General features: G+C 44.0%; 1 protein-coding gene across 12 annotated transcripts; it reads left to right on the top strand.

The window, feature by feature from the left end:
• Window positions 1–345: 345 nt before the first annotated feature.
• On the top strand, window positions 346–15,776 carry LOC110491745. 12 transcript variants are annotated; one of them, XR_002468873.2, is made up of 15 exons: window positions 1,347–1,796; window positions 2,125–2,190; window positions 2,578–2,738; window positions 4,197–4,312; window positions 4,598–4,669; window positions 8,378–8,434; window positions 11,426–11,811; window positions 11,901–12,002; window positions 12,086–12,318; window positions 12,713–13,095; window positions 13,535–13,881; window positions 14,015–14,132; window positions 14,839–14,944; window positions 15,136–15,309; window positions 15,422–15,776. XR_002468873.2 is itself a non-coding variant. In XM_036946625.1 (8 exons), the coding sequence occupies exons 3-8, from the start codon at window positions 2,578–2,580 to the stop codon at window positions 12,364–12,366; spliced, it is 789 nt and encodes a 262-aa protein (XP_036802520.1). In that variant the 5' UTR covers window positions 346–1,796; window positions 2,125–2,190; the 3' UTR covers window positions 12,367–12,706. The 12 variants fall into 12 exon arrangements, 1 of the variants encoding a protein (XP_036802520.1); XR_002468877.2 differs by having other exon boundaries at window positions 1,342–1,796; window positions 11,426–12,002; window positions 12,135–12,318; XR_002468874.2 differs by having other exon boundaries at window positions 1,343–1,796; window positions 2,128–2,190; window positions 11,426–12,002.
• Window positions 15,777–16,020: the final 244 nt, after the last annotated feature.

Below are 16,020 nucleotides of genomic sequence, written 5' to 3'. Positions count from 1 at the left end.
AGTATGTCAGCTAGCTACCTAACGTTAGTTGGCCACTAATACATCGAACGTGCCTGTATATTAACTATATGCTATCTAACTAACTACCCAACTCTGTGTCCGTGAATTCCGTTTCACTCTCAGAGCGCGCTCTGGTTGATCCGAGCATTCTGAACTCACAATGACAGTCAAGCACCTAAGCTAACTGGCTAACGTTGGCTAGCTACTTCCAGATACAAATTAGAGAACACCTCACTCTGACCATTTTACTCTCCCTAGCAGAGCTGGTTAGGCTGTTTTCATGTATCCAGAGCGTTGGTGACTAACAGTGCAGCTGGCAATAATATAATTACGCTTTTTGCTGATGTTTACTGACACCAGCTGTATTCAACGGTGTTGAGCGTTTGTATATTCGGCACACAGACGAGTGTGCTCTGAAATCGTCGGAATAGCTAGCCGGAGTGAATATACAAACGCAACCTATTGACTTGATTATTCATGTCATTCTTAGCTTAGTTAAGTTGTATAGTCGCTGTGCGTTCTTAATGGACATTGTTAATGAAGTCGTAATATATAATGCTAACATGCAAGCAAGAAGTTGCATAGCAACACAGCATCAACTTCCGGTAAACAGACGAAGCGCTAGTATGCTCAACAGGAAGAATAATGTTAGTTTATTTCAGTATACTGTGAACAAATAGTATGTAGTATACTCTCAAGTATACAGTATGGGTATTCGAGCACAGCTAGTGTCTCTGTGTCTGTATCTTTCCCCTCGCAGGGGCTTGCCAACTTCACTTTCACTTATCCCACTTAACATTAAGTGTTTGTGCAGCATAGAGAGAGAGTCTCGCCAGTCATCTCGTTACTTTGCATTCCCTCACTGCTGGAAGTGTTGTAAACATTATTGTTTTGTTATGTCTATTCCTGTGTTGTTGGCTATTTGCCTGTGTTTCCAGCCCAACCTCACATTCAATTCGCGCATATATGTACAAAATGTATTTCAGTAGATTTCGTGCGCTTTTGTGCATTTTTGTGTGGTTCAATTCGTTCGAAAATATACGAATTTGTGTGCAACTTAATTGGTGCGACAAGACACGAATTCAACCAGTAGGCGACACACAAGCCTTTGCAACAACCGTAGACGCGATAGCCTGTATTTCATTATTTATTTAACGTTATGAATATGTAGATATTTTGTATTTGTTTAATCCCTATTAAAACATTGTGGTTGTATGTACTGTTATCGATTTTTATGAACAGACTTTCAGTATAGAATGAATGTAAGCAATGCATGTCCATGTATTTCTTACAAAAAACAAACGTGTAAAACATTTTTATTGACCAGCATGTAACTGAAACACAATAGCAGCCTTGCCATTGTCCATAAATACCAAAACATTTTTTTTCTTATAACATTTGGGGAAACGTATGTTGTCATTATTGTAGTCTTAAATTTAGTTGGCCAACCAAAATGACCAAAACGTTAACCCGTACTAAGGCTAGGGTGGCTGAGTGTAAATACATGGCTCTGAGTGTAAGCACCTTTTCACAAGAAACTATCTTGTGTTCAAAGTACCGTCAGTGCGAAATAGCTAGAAAGCGTTCGTATTTCAACTTGGCTGCACCTACGGTTATGAGAACGATCAATCATGTGTAATACCTGCGTCGACCTGTGACTGGCAGAAAAACACCGGAAAGTGTCTAGCCTACCGGAATGTTACAAGAAGAACAAGAATGGTTACATGACATTCGGCCATGTGACATTTGTTGTTTGTAGATTTTTCGCCCACACATCGACCCTGGACAGATAACAGGTAGGTCGCCAGTTCGTCCCTTGTCAGAAATACAGCATACATACACATTTGTTTTGTGTTTGTTAAAGTGTTTGGTTTCAAAAAAACGTGTTAAACCAAACCAGTAAGGAAGGTTACGTAACTAAGGTGAATTAGGAAAGTTGCATACACAACATAGAATGTTTTGATATTTTTGTTGCATTACTTGCGTATATTTGGATATCATTCTCACTTATTATTTTAGCCACCTATACATTTGGCTATATATTCCCCCTTTTCCTCTTTGCATCTTCAAAGAAATACACATTGCCACTTAATCTGTATTCATCTTGCGACTTCTCCTTGGAAGAAGGTGAGAGGGAGCCTTGGAGGGACGTAAAGGAGTTGATGAAATCCTGTTAAGACAGACAATCAGGTGAGAGTTGGGCCTAACTAGTCAATGATCTAAATTGATCAAAACTTGTAGACACTGTAGCCTTTAAGGACTGGAGTTGCACACATGCCATAGAACAACATGAACAAGGAAGTGACAGACTAATAGTGCATTGTTGGTAAAGACTGACTGATCTGCAAGTAATAATAGATATGTATTTGTTATGCAAAGTGATTTGTAGATCAGTCAGTCTGTGTGTGGAGGAGGATGATGACCTTTAGTGACGGGAGGATGATGACCTTTAGTGACGTACAGGACATAGTAAAACACACACGCTATCAATGACATGCAGCTTTTCTCATAGACGGGGGAGGTTACTATGTGAAGGAATGTGTTAGGATTGGAAGTTTTCTCTTTGTTTCTTTTGAGATGGTAAGTCCTTTGAAGACCCCCAAGACCAACTGGATGAGGCTATTAAAAAGGCAGAACGCCTTGCCGAGGAGCTCAACCAAGAGAAGGACCCACAAGCCCAACTGGACGAGGCCATTAACGAGGCAAAAAGACTGGCCGAGGAGCTCAACCCAGAACGGGTAATGTAACAAGTCGTACATTACCGGTAATGTAACCCCTACAGCTCCCATACGTGCATAAATATTCCCAACACAACCCCAGCACCACAGCGTTATGATTTATCATTGCTTTTTGTTTGTCAAAGTAGACCCCACCTGGCACAGATGTGAATTTAAACGTAGACTCCGTGATATGACCTGAACACGGGCATCAATGATATTTTTTATTTATTTATTTCACCTTTTATTTAACCAGGTAGGCTAGTTGAGAACAAGTTCTCATTTGCAACTGCGACCTGGCCAAGATAAAAGCGTAGCAATTCGACACATACAACAACACAGAGTTACACATGGAATAAACAAAACATACAGTCAATAATACAGTAGAACAAAAGAAAACAAAAAGTCTATATACAGTGAGTGCAAATGAGGTAAGTTAAGGAAATAAATAGGTCATGGTGGCGAAGTAATTACAAATTCCAATTAAACACTGGAATGGTAGATCGGCAGAAGATGAATGTGCAGGTAGAGATACTGGGGTGCAAAGGAGCTAAATAAATACCAGTATGGGGATGAGGTAGGTAGAGGGGCTCTTTACAGATAGGCTAAGTACAGGTGCAGTGATCTGTAAACTGCTCTGACAGCTGGTGCTTAAAGCTCGTGAGGGAGATGTGAGTCTCCAGCTTCAGAGATTTTTGCAATTCGTTCCAGTCATGGGCAGCAGAGAACTGAAAGGAAAGACGACCAAAGGAGGAATTGGCTTTGGGGGTGACCAGTGAGATATACCTGCTGGAGCGCGTGCTACGAGTGGGTGCTGCTATGGTGACCAGTGAGCTGAGATAAGGCGGGGCTTTACCTAGCAGAGACTTGTAGATAACCTGTAGCCAGTGGGTTTGGCGACGAGTATGAAGCGAGGGCCAACCAACGAGAGCGTACAGGTCGCAATGGTGGGTAGTGTGTGGGGCTTTGGTGACAAAACTGATGGCACTGTGATAGACTGCATCCAGTTTGTTGAGTAGAGTGTTGGAGGCTATTTTATAGATGACATCACCGAAGTCGAGGATCGGTAGGATGGTCAGTTTTACGAGGGTATGTTTGGCAGCATGAGTGAAGGATGCTTTGTTGCGATATAGGAAGCCAATTCTAGATTTAATTTTGGATTGGAGATGCTTAATGTGAGTCTGGAAGGAGAGTTTACAGTCTAACCAGACACCCAGGTATTTGTAGTTGTCCACGTATTCTAAGTCAGAGCCGTCCAGAGTAGTGCCCATTGAGCATGAGGCACAAGGGTGCACTTGTTAGCATCCGTGTGAACTTCTACACATTTAAGCTGTGTGAGTGAGCCAGAACGTGGGTCTACTGCAGGTGCCTTTCCTCAATAAAAGTATTGCTTGTGCTCCATATGTGCACAAGCAAGCCATGCTTGTGGGAGACTTTTATTAGTGGGCCAGCCATGATAATTGAAATGCACTTTTTTAGGAAAATAAGAAGAAAAAGACAAACAAGCCTCCAGGGATTAGGTTCAGATGGAGACAAAGGGATGAGAGGACAGATTGTTCCTCAAACCAGGAAGGCAACTACATCCACTTCTGTTGGTAAGTTTCATCCCGTCTAGGTGTTTAATTTTATTGGTCCCTGATGTGACTTTTTCCTTTCAAACATACTGTATCATAGCATATCAAAGGTTTGTTGCCGTGCCATAGGCCGGTCTAGTACCATCTACCCACAGCACATAATACATTACATGCAGGTCTGATCCCACCTTTCCCTGTCTCTAACTGTTGTCTGTCTCTGATGAAAATACATATTTAACGAAAGGAGAGTCAGAACTCCAGCAAATCTTTTGTATTAAAAAGCTTTTTATTCTCATTTTTTTTCAGCTCCAAGGGCCAGTACATCAAGAGCCAGACTAGTGCAACCTTCTGGACCAGTCACTGAGGAGGAAGAATCAGGTATTGATGAGCGCATGGATATATTAATCTACACAATTCCTTGTTATTCAGTGGCCTTGTAATTCATTTATTGTATTTTTATTAAATCTATAATTGGTAGTTGAAACAATAACTGTCACACCCTGACCATAGTTTACTTTGTATATTTCTATGTTGTGGTTGGTCAGGGTGTGATTTGAGTGGGCATTCTATGTTACATGTCTAGTTTGTCTAGTTCTATGTTCGGCCTGATAATGGTTCTCAATCAGAGGCAGGTGTTCGTCATTGTCTCTGATTGGGAACCATATTTAGGTAGCCTGGGTTTCACTGTGTGTTTGTGGGTGATTGTTCCTGTCTATGTGTTTTCACCAGATAGGGCTGTTTAGGTTTTCGTTACGTTCATCACGTTCTTTATTTTGTAGTGTTTGTATTCATTCGTGTTTTACGTTTGTTCATTAAAACATGGATCGCAATCTACACGCTGCATTTTGGTCCGACTCTCCTTCTCATACAGAAAACCGTTACAGAATCACCCACCACAAAAGGACCAAGCAGCGTGTCAACAGGCAGGAGCAGCGCGAGGAGATGCGCAATAAGGATTTCTGGACATGGGAGGAAATCCTCGACGGGAGAGGACCCTGGGCTAAACCAGGGGAGTGTAGCCGCACTAAGGTGCAGCGGGAGAAGAAACAACAGGAACAGCCCAAGGAGGAGTACAGTATGGAGTATACTACTTGGGAGGAGATCGACAGGTGGGCGGCCGACCCAGGGAGAGTGCCGGAGCCCGCCTGGGATTCGCTGGAGCAGTGCGAGGAAGGTTATCGTAGAATGGAGGCGGTGAAAGCAGAGAGGCGCTGGTATGAGAAGGCAGCACGGCGACGCGGATGGAAGCCTGAGAGGCAGCCCCAAAAATTTCTTGGGGGGGGGCTAACAGGGAGTATGGCTATGCCAGGTAGGAGACCTGGGCAGACTCCCTGTGCTTACCGGGGGGCTAGAGAGACCGGACAGGCACCGTGTTATGCAGTGGTGCGCACGGTGTCTCCAGTGCGGGTGCATAGCCCGGTGCGGTATATTCCAGCTCCGCGTGTCTGCCGGGCTAGATTGAGCGTCGAGCCTAATGCCATGAAGCCGGCTCTACGCAGCTGGTCCCCAGTGCGTCTCCTTGGGCCGGTTTACATGGCACCAGCCTTGCGCTCGGTGTCTCCGGTTCGCCTGCATAGTCCAGTGCGGGCTATTCCACCTCGCCGCACTGGCAGGGCGACCGTGAGCATTCAACCAGGTAAGGTTGGGCAGGCTCGGTGCTCAAGAGCTCCAGTGCGCCTGCACGGTCCGGTTTTTCCAGTTCCACCTCCACACCCCAGCCCTCCGGTAGCAGCTCCCCGCACCAGGCTTCCTGTGCGTGTCCTCGGCCCAGTACCACCAGTGCCAGCACCACGCATCAGGCCTACAGTGCGCCTCGCCTGTCCAGCGCTGTCGGAGCCCTCCTCCTCTCCAGCGCTGTCGGAGTCTCCCGCCTGTTTAGCGCTGTTAGAGCCTTCCTTCTCTACAGCGCTGCCGGAGTCTCCCGCCTGTTCAGAACTGCCAGTTAGCATAGAGCTGCCAGTTAGCATAGAGCTGCCAGTTAGCAAGGAGCTGTCAGTCTGCAAGGAGCTGTCAGTCTGCAAGGAGCTGCCAGTCTGCAAGGAGCTGCCAGTCTGCATAGAGCTGCCAGTCTGCAAGGAGCTGCCAGTCTGCAAGGAGCCGCCAGAGCTGCCTGTCTGCAGGATGCCGCCAGAGCTGCCAGTCTGCAAGGAGCCGCCAGAGCTGCCAGTCTGCAAGGAGCCGCCAGAGCTGCCAGTCTGCAAGGAGCCGCCAGAGCTGCCAGTTAGCATGGAGCAGCCAGGGCCGCCAGTCAGTATGGAGCAGCCAGGGCCGCCAGTCAGTATGGAGCAGCCAGGGCCACCAGTCAGCATGGAGCAGCCAGGGCCGCCAGTCAGCATGGAGCAGCCAGGGCCGCCAGTCAGCATGGAGCAGCCAGTCAGCATGGAGCTGCCAGTCAGCATGGAGCAGCCAGAGCAGCCAGTCAGCATGGAGCAGCCAGAGCTGCCAGTCAGCATGGAGCAGCCAATTAGCATGGAGCAGCCAGGGCCGCCAGTCAGCATGGAGCAGCCAGGGCCGCCAGTCAGCATGGAGCAGCCAGGGCCGCCAGTCAGCATGGAGCAGCCAGTCAGCATGGAGCAGCCAGTCAGCATGGAGCAGCCAGAGCAGCCAGTCAGCATGGAGCAGCCAGAGCTGCCAGTCAGCATGGAGCAGCCAGTCAGCATGGAGCAGCCAGAGCTGCCAGTCAGCATGGAGCAGCCAGTCAGCATGGAGCAGCCAGAGCTGCCAGTCATCATGGAGCAGCCAGTCAGCATGGAGCAGCCAGATCTGCCAGTCGACCAGACTCTTCCAGATCTGCCAGTCGACCAGACTCTTCCAGATCTGCCAGTCGACCAGACTCTTCCAGATCTGCCAGTCGACCAGACTCTTCCAGATCTGCCAGTCGACCAGACTCTTCCAGATCTGCCAGTCGACCAGACTCTTCCAGATCTGCCAGTCGACCAGACTCTTCCAGAGCTGCCAGTCGACCAGACTCTTCCAGATCTGCCAGTCGACCAGACTCTTCCAGATCTGCCAGTCGACCAGACTCTTCCAGATCTGCCAGTCGACCAGACTCTTCCAGATCTGCCAGTCGACCAGACTCTTCCAGATCTGCCAGTCGACGAGACTCTTCCAGATCTGCCAGTCGACCAGACTCTTCTAGATCTGCCAGTCGACCAGGATCTGCTAGATCCAACTACCTGCCTGGGCTTCCTCTCAGTGCTGAGCTTCCTCTCAGTGCTGAGCTTCCTCTCAGTGCTGAGCTACCCATCAGTCCCGAGCTACCTCTGTCCCGAGCTGTCCCTCTGTCCCGAGCGGTCATTAAGGAGGGTAACCTATCTAGGGACGCAAAGGAGGTGGACTAAAACGATTATGGAGTGGGGTCCAGCGCCAGAGCCGCCACCGCGGACAGATGCCCACCCAGACCCTCCCCTATAGGTTCAGGTTTTGCGGCCGGAGTCCGCACCTTGGGGGGGGGGGGGGTACTGTCACACCCTGACCATAGTTTACTTTGTATATTTCTATGTTGTGGTTGGTCAGGGTGTGATTTGAGTGGGCATTCTATGTTACATGTCTAGTTTGTCTAGTTCTATGTTCGGCCTGATATGGTTCTCAATCAGAGGCAGGTGTTCGTCATTGTCTCTGATTGGGAACCATATTTAGGTAGCCTGGGTTTCACTGTGTGTTTGTGGGTGATTGTTCCTGTCTATGTGTTTTCACCAGATAGGGCTGTTTAGGTTTTCGTTACGTTCATCACGTTCTTTATTTTGTAGTGTTTGTATTGATTCGTGTTTTACGTTTGTTCATTAAAACATGGATCGCAATCTACACGCTGCATTTTGGTCCGACTCTCCTTCTCATACAGAAAACCGTTACAATAACAAAGCACACTTCCCTCCCCTGTTTTTATTAAAAGCTGAGTGATGGGGTTGGTGAATTGTAACCACTTTCAATTTATTGACAGAGCTATTAGTGCAATAACTTACCATCATTGTTATTAAAATAATAGTTTTAACCATATATCATTAATATAAATCCAAAAATGGCTTTATCAACTTCTGAATGCCCCTTTAAGTCTAATCCTTTCCTTTTTTGCACATCTTATTTTAGAGACAAGGACCAGTGGATTGGAATCCACTCCAGTTTTAAACATTGATGAAGAAATAGGTATGTTAATATTGTTTTACTTTCAAAATTGGGGTCATCTTGGTGTTACTGAATTATACTGCACGGCATCTTTATTATGACAGTGATGCAACATTTTTAAATGTGTCTCAAGTCTCCAGAATTTGGGATTTGAGATCAAATGTTTGATATGAGGTTATTTCAGGGTATTTTCAGACTTTTCTGACTTACCGGTTCGAAATGAAAGCACTTTATACAGTGCCTTGCGAAAGTATTCAGCCCCCTTGAACTTTGCGACCTTTTGCCACATTTCAGGCTTCAAATATAAAGATATAAAACTGTATTTTTTTGTGAAGAATCAACAACAAGTGGGACACAATCATGAAGTGGAACGACATTTATTGGATATTTCAAACTTTAACAAATCAAAAACTGAAAAATTGGGCGTGCAAAATTATTCAGCCCCCTTAAGTTAATACTGTGTAGCGCCACCTTTTGCTGCGATTACAGCTGTAAGTCGCTTGGGGTATGTCTCTATCAGTTTTGCACATCCAGAGACTGACATTTTTTCCCATTCCTCCTTGCAAAATAGCTCCAGCTCAGTGAGGTTGGATGGAGAGCATTTGTGAACAGCAGTTTTCAGTTCTTTCCACACATGCTCGATTGGATTCAGGTCAGGACTTTGACTTGGCCATTCTAACACCTGGATATGTTTATTTTTGAACCATTCCATTGTAGATTTTGCTTTATGTTTTGGATCATTGTCTTGTTGGAAGACAAATCTCCATCCCAGTCTCAGGTCTTTTGCAGACTCCATCAGGTTTTCTTCCAGAATGGTCCTGTATTTGTCTCCATCCATCTTCCCATCAATTTTAACCATCTTCCCTGTTCCTGCTGAAGAAAAGCAGGCCCAAACCATGATGCTGCCACCACCATGTTTGACAGTGGGGATGGTGTGTTCAGGGTGATGAGCTGTGTTGCTTTTACGCCAAACATAACGTTTTGCATTGTTGCCAAAAAGTTCAATTTTGGTTTCATCTGACCAGAGCACCTTCTTCCACATGTTTGGTGTGTCTCCCAGGTGGCTTGTGGCAAACTTTAAACAACACTTTATGGATATCTTTAAGAAATGGCTTTCTTCTTGCCACTCTTCCATAAAGGCCAGATTTGTGCAATATACGACTGATTGTTGTCCTATGGACAGAGTCTCCCACCTCAGCTGTAGATCTCTGCAGTTCATCCAGAGTGATCATGGGCCTCTTGGCTGCATCTCTGATCAGTCTTCTCCTTGTATGAGCTGAAAGTTTAGAGGGACGGCCAGGTCTTGGTAGATTTGCAGTGGTCTGATACTCCTTCTATTTCAATATTCTCGCTTGCACAGTGCTCCTTGGGATGTTTAAAGCTTGGGAAATCTTTTTGTATCCAAATCCAGCTTTAAACTTCTTCACAACAGTATCTCGGACCTGCCTGGTGTGTACCTTGTTCTTCATGATGCTCTCTGCGCTTTTAACGGACCTCTGAGACTATCATAGTGCAGGTGCATTTATACGGAGACTTGATTACACACAGGTGGATTGTATTTATCATCATTAGTCATTTAGGTCAACATTGGATCATTCAGAGATCCTCACTGAACTTCTGGAGAGAGTTTGCTGCACTGAAAGTAAAGGGGCTGAATATTTTTGCATGCCCAATTTTTCAGTTTTTGATTTGTTAAAAAAGTTTGAAATATCCAATAAATGTCGTTCCACTTCATGATTGTGTCCCACTTGTTGTTGATTCTTCACAAAAAAAATACAGTTTTATATCTTTATGTTTGAAGCCTGAAATGTGGCAAAAGGTCGCAAAGTTCAAGGGGGCCGAATACTTTCGCAAGCCACTGTATGTCTAGTTGCAAGTTTTATTAGTCGTATGTACAGGATACAGATGGTAACACGATCCAACGAAATGCTTACTTGCAGGTAGCTTCTCGACAAAGCAATTGAAAATGCTGGAGTATAGAGATGAATTCAACATTTTAGCATCACTGTCCAAATACTTCTGTAGGGGAGTGCAACAACAACATCCTGGCAGAGGTTTTTCCTCCACATTTCCTTTAATATGAAGCAATCTGCCGTTCCACATTACGGAATTAGTCTTAGTTGAATTCATTCAAATCCACTATTGGAATGTTTACACAGTGTTGTTCCTTTTTGTAACCACTGTCTGTAATTGTGGAAGCTGGAAGCATTTGCCTTTGAGGAGAGTTTACTCTGTCGTCAAAATACACTGAGTGTACAAAATATTCCTAATATTGAGTTGCACTCCCTTTTGCGCTCAGAACAGCCTCAATTCGTCAGGGTGTGGACTCCACAAGGTGTCGAAAGTATTCCAAATGGATGCTGGCCCATGTCGACTCAAATGCTTCCCACAGTTGTCAATTTGGCTGGATGTCCTTTGGGTGGTGGACCATTCTTGATACACACGATTAAATGCGGATCGTGAAAAACCCAGCAGCGTTGCAGTTCTTGACACAAACCGTTGGACCTGGCACCTACTACCATACCCCTTTCAAAGGCACTTAAATATTTTGTCTTGCCCAGTCACCCTCTGAATGGCACACATACACAATCCATGTCTCAAGGCTTAAACATCCTCCTTTAATCTGTCTCCTCCCCTTTATCTACACTGAGGTGGATTTAACAGGTGACATCAATAAGGGATCATAGCTTTCACCTGGTCAGTCTGTCAGGGAAAGAGAATGTTTTGTACTAAGTGTGTTGTTGCTGTTTTAAGAACATTCAGAATTTATTTTCGATGATTGGATCAAGTTCTATTGTGTGATATTCCAATTTAGACTTTACTCAACATTTTGGTCTGCCTTGTAATTGAATTTACTGTAGAATCAAAGCTGAGGCTTTTGGCTTGTCACACCATAGATTGTGCATAGATATATTTGCTGTCACCTACTGACAGCCCAATATGCGTTTTAATAGATTAATTATATCACATTCTTACTTTAATCCTTTTCCCATTTTTGTGTTTTCAAAAAAGCAATACTTCATAGAGAAATGAACATCCTCCTAGCTGACTTAGAAGACCCTGAGTGTTCAAATCCTGCTGTGCCTGGTGCATCACACAGTTGGAGAGTGAGGAAGGAACTCTCACAGGAGGGAGTCCAGGCCTGAGATTGTAGATTTTCTGCTGGCTGCAGAGCATGTTTCTCAGAAGATCTGTCAGTCATGCAATGTGAAAAGGGCTATTCTGCGATGTAGAGACTCTGCCGAAACAGCTTTACTGCGAAGGCTGCGATGTCTCTACACATGCAAAGTTCCCCCTACACAACAGAGAGTCCATGATCGAGGGGTTCTACACGCCCCTTCCTCCAACTACAGCCATATCTCTCCACAGTGATGGCAAATATACACTTCATGAACAGGGTGTGCTTTAAAAAAATTTGCGGCTGAATGTATTATATCAAAGTTCAAATGTATTCTTGTTTATTGTTGTATATAAATATTGTCCCTAGATTGTTTCTTACCATTGGATGTACCAGAGGTGATATGTGGTTGCCTGATAAGCACCATCCATGTTGGCCCTGGGAAACATATAATACTCGTAGGAATAAATGGTATGTGCAATATAAGAACCAAACAGTGATGTAGCAATGCAATGTAAAACAACATTAATTCAGATTACATTTATTTCCTCAAGGTCGCTACAATGTCACAGTGCCTGTGCTTACCTGCACAACTTGTCTTAGCACCTGGACAGCAAACTTGGCAGATCTGATAAAGAATGGGTACTGGCCTGCCACTGTCAACTGTGACACCATATACCAGGTAGATGTGTTCAGCTCTTTTGAGGAGCTGGAAGTGTCAGCCCCAGGAATGTCCCGTCTGGCGTTTATGCGGATTTTGGAGCAGCGAACTGACTTCTTTGGCAGGGTAACAATCAATTATACTCAGCTTTACCAATGTATGACTTCAGGTTAACTAGGTTACATTTTGTTACAACACTTTGTGTAACGTAACTTTATTTCCAGTACTATAACTATGTTAAAACTTCAGGTCTCTTGCTACAGTATGTGTTAGCCTCCTGCACCACTGTCCGGCCATGCACCTTATCTGTGCCCCTCTTGCATCCAATATTTCCTGCTCTTTACAACATAAGTACTCATCCTACTTTTGCATTGGCTTTCACCTGCTTTGCTGTCAATACTATGTACTGGCCCTGCTTTAACTCAAATCCAGTCAGCCATAGTGAATGATAGTATGTTTTGTTTATACTATTGTTGTAAGTTATTTCATATATTTTAAATATGTATTTTTCCCTTACCAGAACGGAATGATCTGTGGGGACACTTTTCAAAAAAGCTTCTTTGAGTGGACGTACTGCCGCTCTGAAATTGATTAGGTCTGTGATATACAGGACTTTGACTGCCCAGCCTGGTCTGTGATATACAGGACTTTGACTGCCCAGCCTGGTCTGTGATATACAGGACTTTGACTGCCCAGCCTGGTCTGTGATATACAGGACTTTGACTGCCCAGCCTGGTCTGTGATATACAGGACTTTGACTGCCCAGCCTGGTCTGTGATATACAGGACTTTGACTGCCCAGCCTGGTCTGTGATATACAGGACTTTGACTGCCCAGTCTGTTCACCCAGCATGCTTGCAGTGTCAGTGGACGGGAACAAGAAGCTGTATCGATTCAAAAAAGGGTATGTAAAAGTATTCATAATTTATCAAATAACACCGTACTCTATATCATTTAAACAATCCAAACAAGGTTTGTCTTTTCCTTGTCCAGTGTGAACGTTTTCAAATGCAGTTTAGGTCATTTTTAGCTCAAATATTTTGAGTTTGTAATGAAATTAATTATCAACATTGTCAAGTGTCCCTCAATCAGTTATTGAGTTTGATTGCTATTCCATATGTCATATATTTAATGTATTTCACGTATCCTTTCAATCCTTTAATGACAAAGGATTCTTTGATGGCGTTGACAGTCAATCTCCAACTTCTGATCTCCATTGTAGCGAACACAGGGGGTAGCTCAGTGCCCTCAGCTAGATTTTAAAAAACCTAACCACTGTCCCAATAACACTTCCCCCCCCAAAACATTATTTCTTCCTATACTCTTCTACTTCATTGTCTAAGGTTATGGAAAAGGAGTATGTGGAGCATCCCAGTGGACAGCAGCTAAAGAGTCATCAAGGAAAACAAACGACAAACTTGATGAAGAGGGACTCGAAGTAGCCGTCTCTCGCCATGGAATACTTCTAAGGAGCCTCAACATGATGCGTGGAGTGATATTTGCGTCCCCACTGTTCTTGCAGAAGGAATTGTCTGGAAGCAGGAACATACAATTCATGTGTATGTGATCTGCAAATTTTGGCCATACCTGACCAAAGTTGCCCGTCATTGTCCAGAGCTCGCCACTCTTCTTAAACATGAAGCCACTTCTTTCTGTCATGCATGCAAAGGCACATCGTTTGAAATGCCAGGTCAGTTTTTCTTTATTAAGCTGGTCAAAGAGAATTTCCAGCGTCAGTCCTTTACAAGGCTTCCCATTTAGATGTTTGTTATTCACATAATTGCAATATCAAGTCTATTTTTTTTTTTTAAATGTAAATTAAGATTAAGTGGGGAGGACGGAATCAGGAAGGAGCTGGCACAACTCTGGGGGAGGAAGTGGAACAAGGGAACAGCTTCTTGTCGAGGGCTGCAATCTGTTCCAAGCAAATGTCCAAAGGAGGTAAACATTTTGTTTAAGGTTGTTCTATTCAGCTATGTTAATACTTATCTGGAATAAGGAGTTCTATTTGGCATTTCTAGCAAGAACAGACATGCTAACCATCCAGGCTATGGGGTGGAACAGAAGGAAGAAAAAACCTGCACAGAGTATTGTCCAGAAGATATTTGAAGGTGTATTGTGTAGATCAATACATTTATTTTAGAAGTATTATATCTATGGATTTAATTTATTTAAACTAAACAATTAGTTATTCTGTTTAGTTTTTGTCATAGTTCTCAGACAACAGCAAAAATCCAGGAAGAGACCCAGACTCTCAAAGTTTAAGAGTGATTTGGGTGTTAAGCGATGAGACTCTGTACAACAGAAGTTCAGCAATGGGATAGTACAGGTAAATTAATACAAAATATAAATAATCCTAAATGTAACTCTCCTGGACTGTCACCTTGACGTAGTGGAGAGGCTTGTGTACTCCAATGACTCAGAGCTAACCTTCAGAGGGTGTATTCCACCGACACGTGCAATCAAGCCGGACGGGTAGGAGGCAGACTAAACATTCCCTGGTTATCCAGGTTGGGGCTCATTCACCGCCCACATAACAAGTCTTTTGTTACAGAAACCTTGACAGGCCCTATGTTCCTCCAGGATGTGAGTGCAACTTCTCAGTGCTGGAGATACGTTGTTAATTTATAGATGTACTGTATTTCAGAGGAAACAAATGAGAACATGGGACGGTCCCCAGGTACTACAGATAACAATTGAAGTCCTGTTTCTTAGCATCAAACAAAGGAAACAGAACCTCTACCGTCAGACAGGTTTGTTACATTTCCTGAATTGCACGCACTTCATTTCTCATTAATTTCAAAGCCATGCAATGTAGCAAATAATTCCATTCTCCTTTTGTTTTGATGAGATGATGTTTTGTTATCTGTGTTTGTTCAGTTGCGTAACCACAGACAGCACTGCTAAAGTTACAAATCCACATTGCATTCTTATGAATTTACAGCTGACCTACTCACAAAGAAAATAGCCTTTGACCGGGTGATGCTCCTGAGACGGCTGAAGGAGGAAGAGTTAATTGTCCTAAAGAAAGTCTAGCAGCACTGGGAAAGCCTAAAGAGGGAATCGGAAAATGTGCAAGACCTTGCTTCACATGTGGCACTTGACCTAAGCAGGCAAAGTAGGGGAACGTTCATTAATATGTACAATTGATGTTGGCACCTTGTAATTGCTATTGTACTTAAGGAATACGTCATTGTATTTATCCTACACATTACGATTGTTGGTGTTAGGCTGGCAATTGAATCAGTCGGAAGCTGTGAGCAGAGGTCTCTTCTCCATGCTTCAGAGGAGAGTCAGCAGCCTCAGAAGACACCAGGACTCTGTCAAACTGATGTACAGCAAAGCTATGGGCCAAGACACCTCCCTCCTAGAAAATAACTTCATAGATGACATCTATGACAGCATCCACTACAGCTCTGATGACGAGGAATCTATCACAGACTGAAGGTGTTCGTTTGGGTGGGTGCAGTTTGCACGGGGTAAAAAGTGATTCCATTTGTTTTGCATATGTGCTTTATCTGCCTTCCTAAGGAAAAATAGTTTGAACATTTTATGGAAAATAAACTTTTATGTTTATTCCTTGTTGACAATGTGATCATGTGGCACAGATTTGAGAAGGGTTACATGACCAGGTCCAATGCACCCCTTTAAAATGGCCAATCTGCAGTTGCTACATCCACTTTGGATTCTTTAAGAATATAATTTATAAATGCCTCATGAATATAGCTCATGAATGTATTTACCCTACACATCCCCATCACATGTACCCCATCAGATCCCAAAATAGATATTTTTTTCTACTCGAATGTTTGTAAACAAAGTAAATGTA

The sequence above is a fragment of the Oncorhynchus mykiss genome, chromosome 16 (genome assembly GCF_013265735.2).
Source record: "Oncorhynchus mykiss isolate Arlee chromosome 16, USDA_OmykA_1.1, whole genome shotgun sequence".
NCBI classification, from domain to species: Eukaryota; Metazoa; Chordata; class Actinopteri; order Salmoniformes; family Salmonidae; genus Oncorhynchus; species Oncorhynchus mykiss.
The sequence above is the reverse complement of the archived record's forward strand: the minus strand, read 5'-3'. Positions and strand labels throughout refer to the sequence as shown.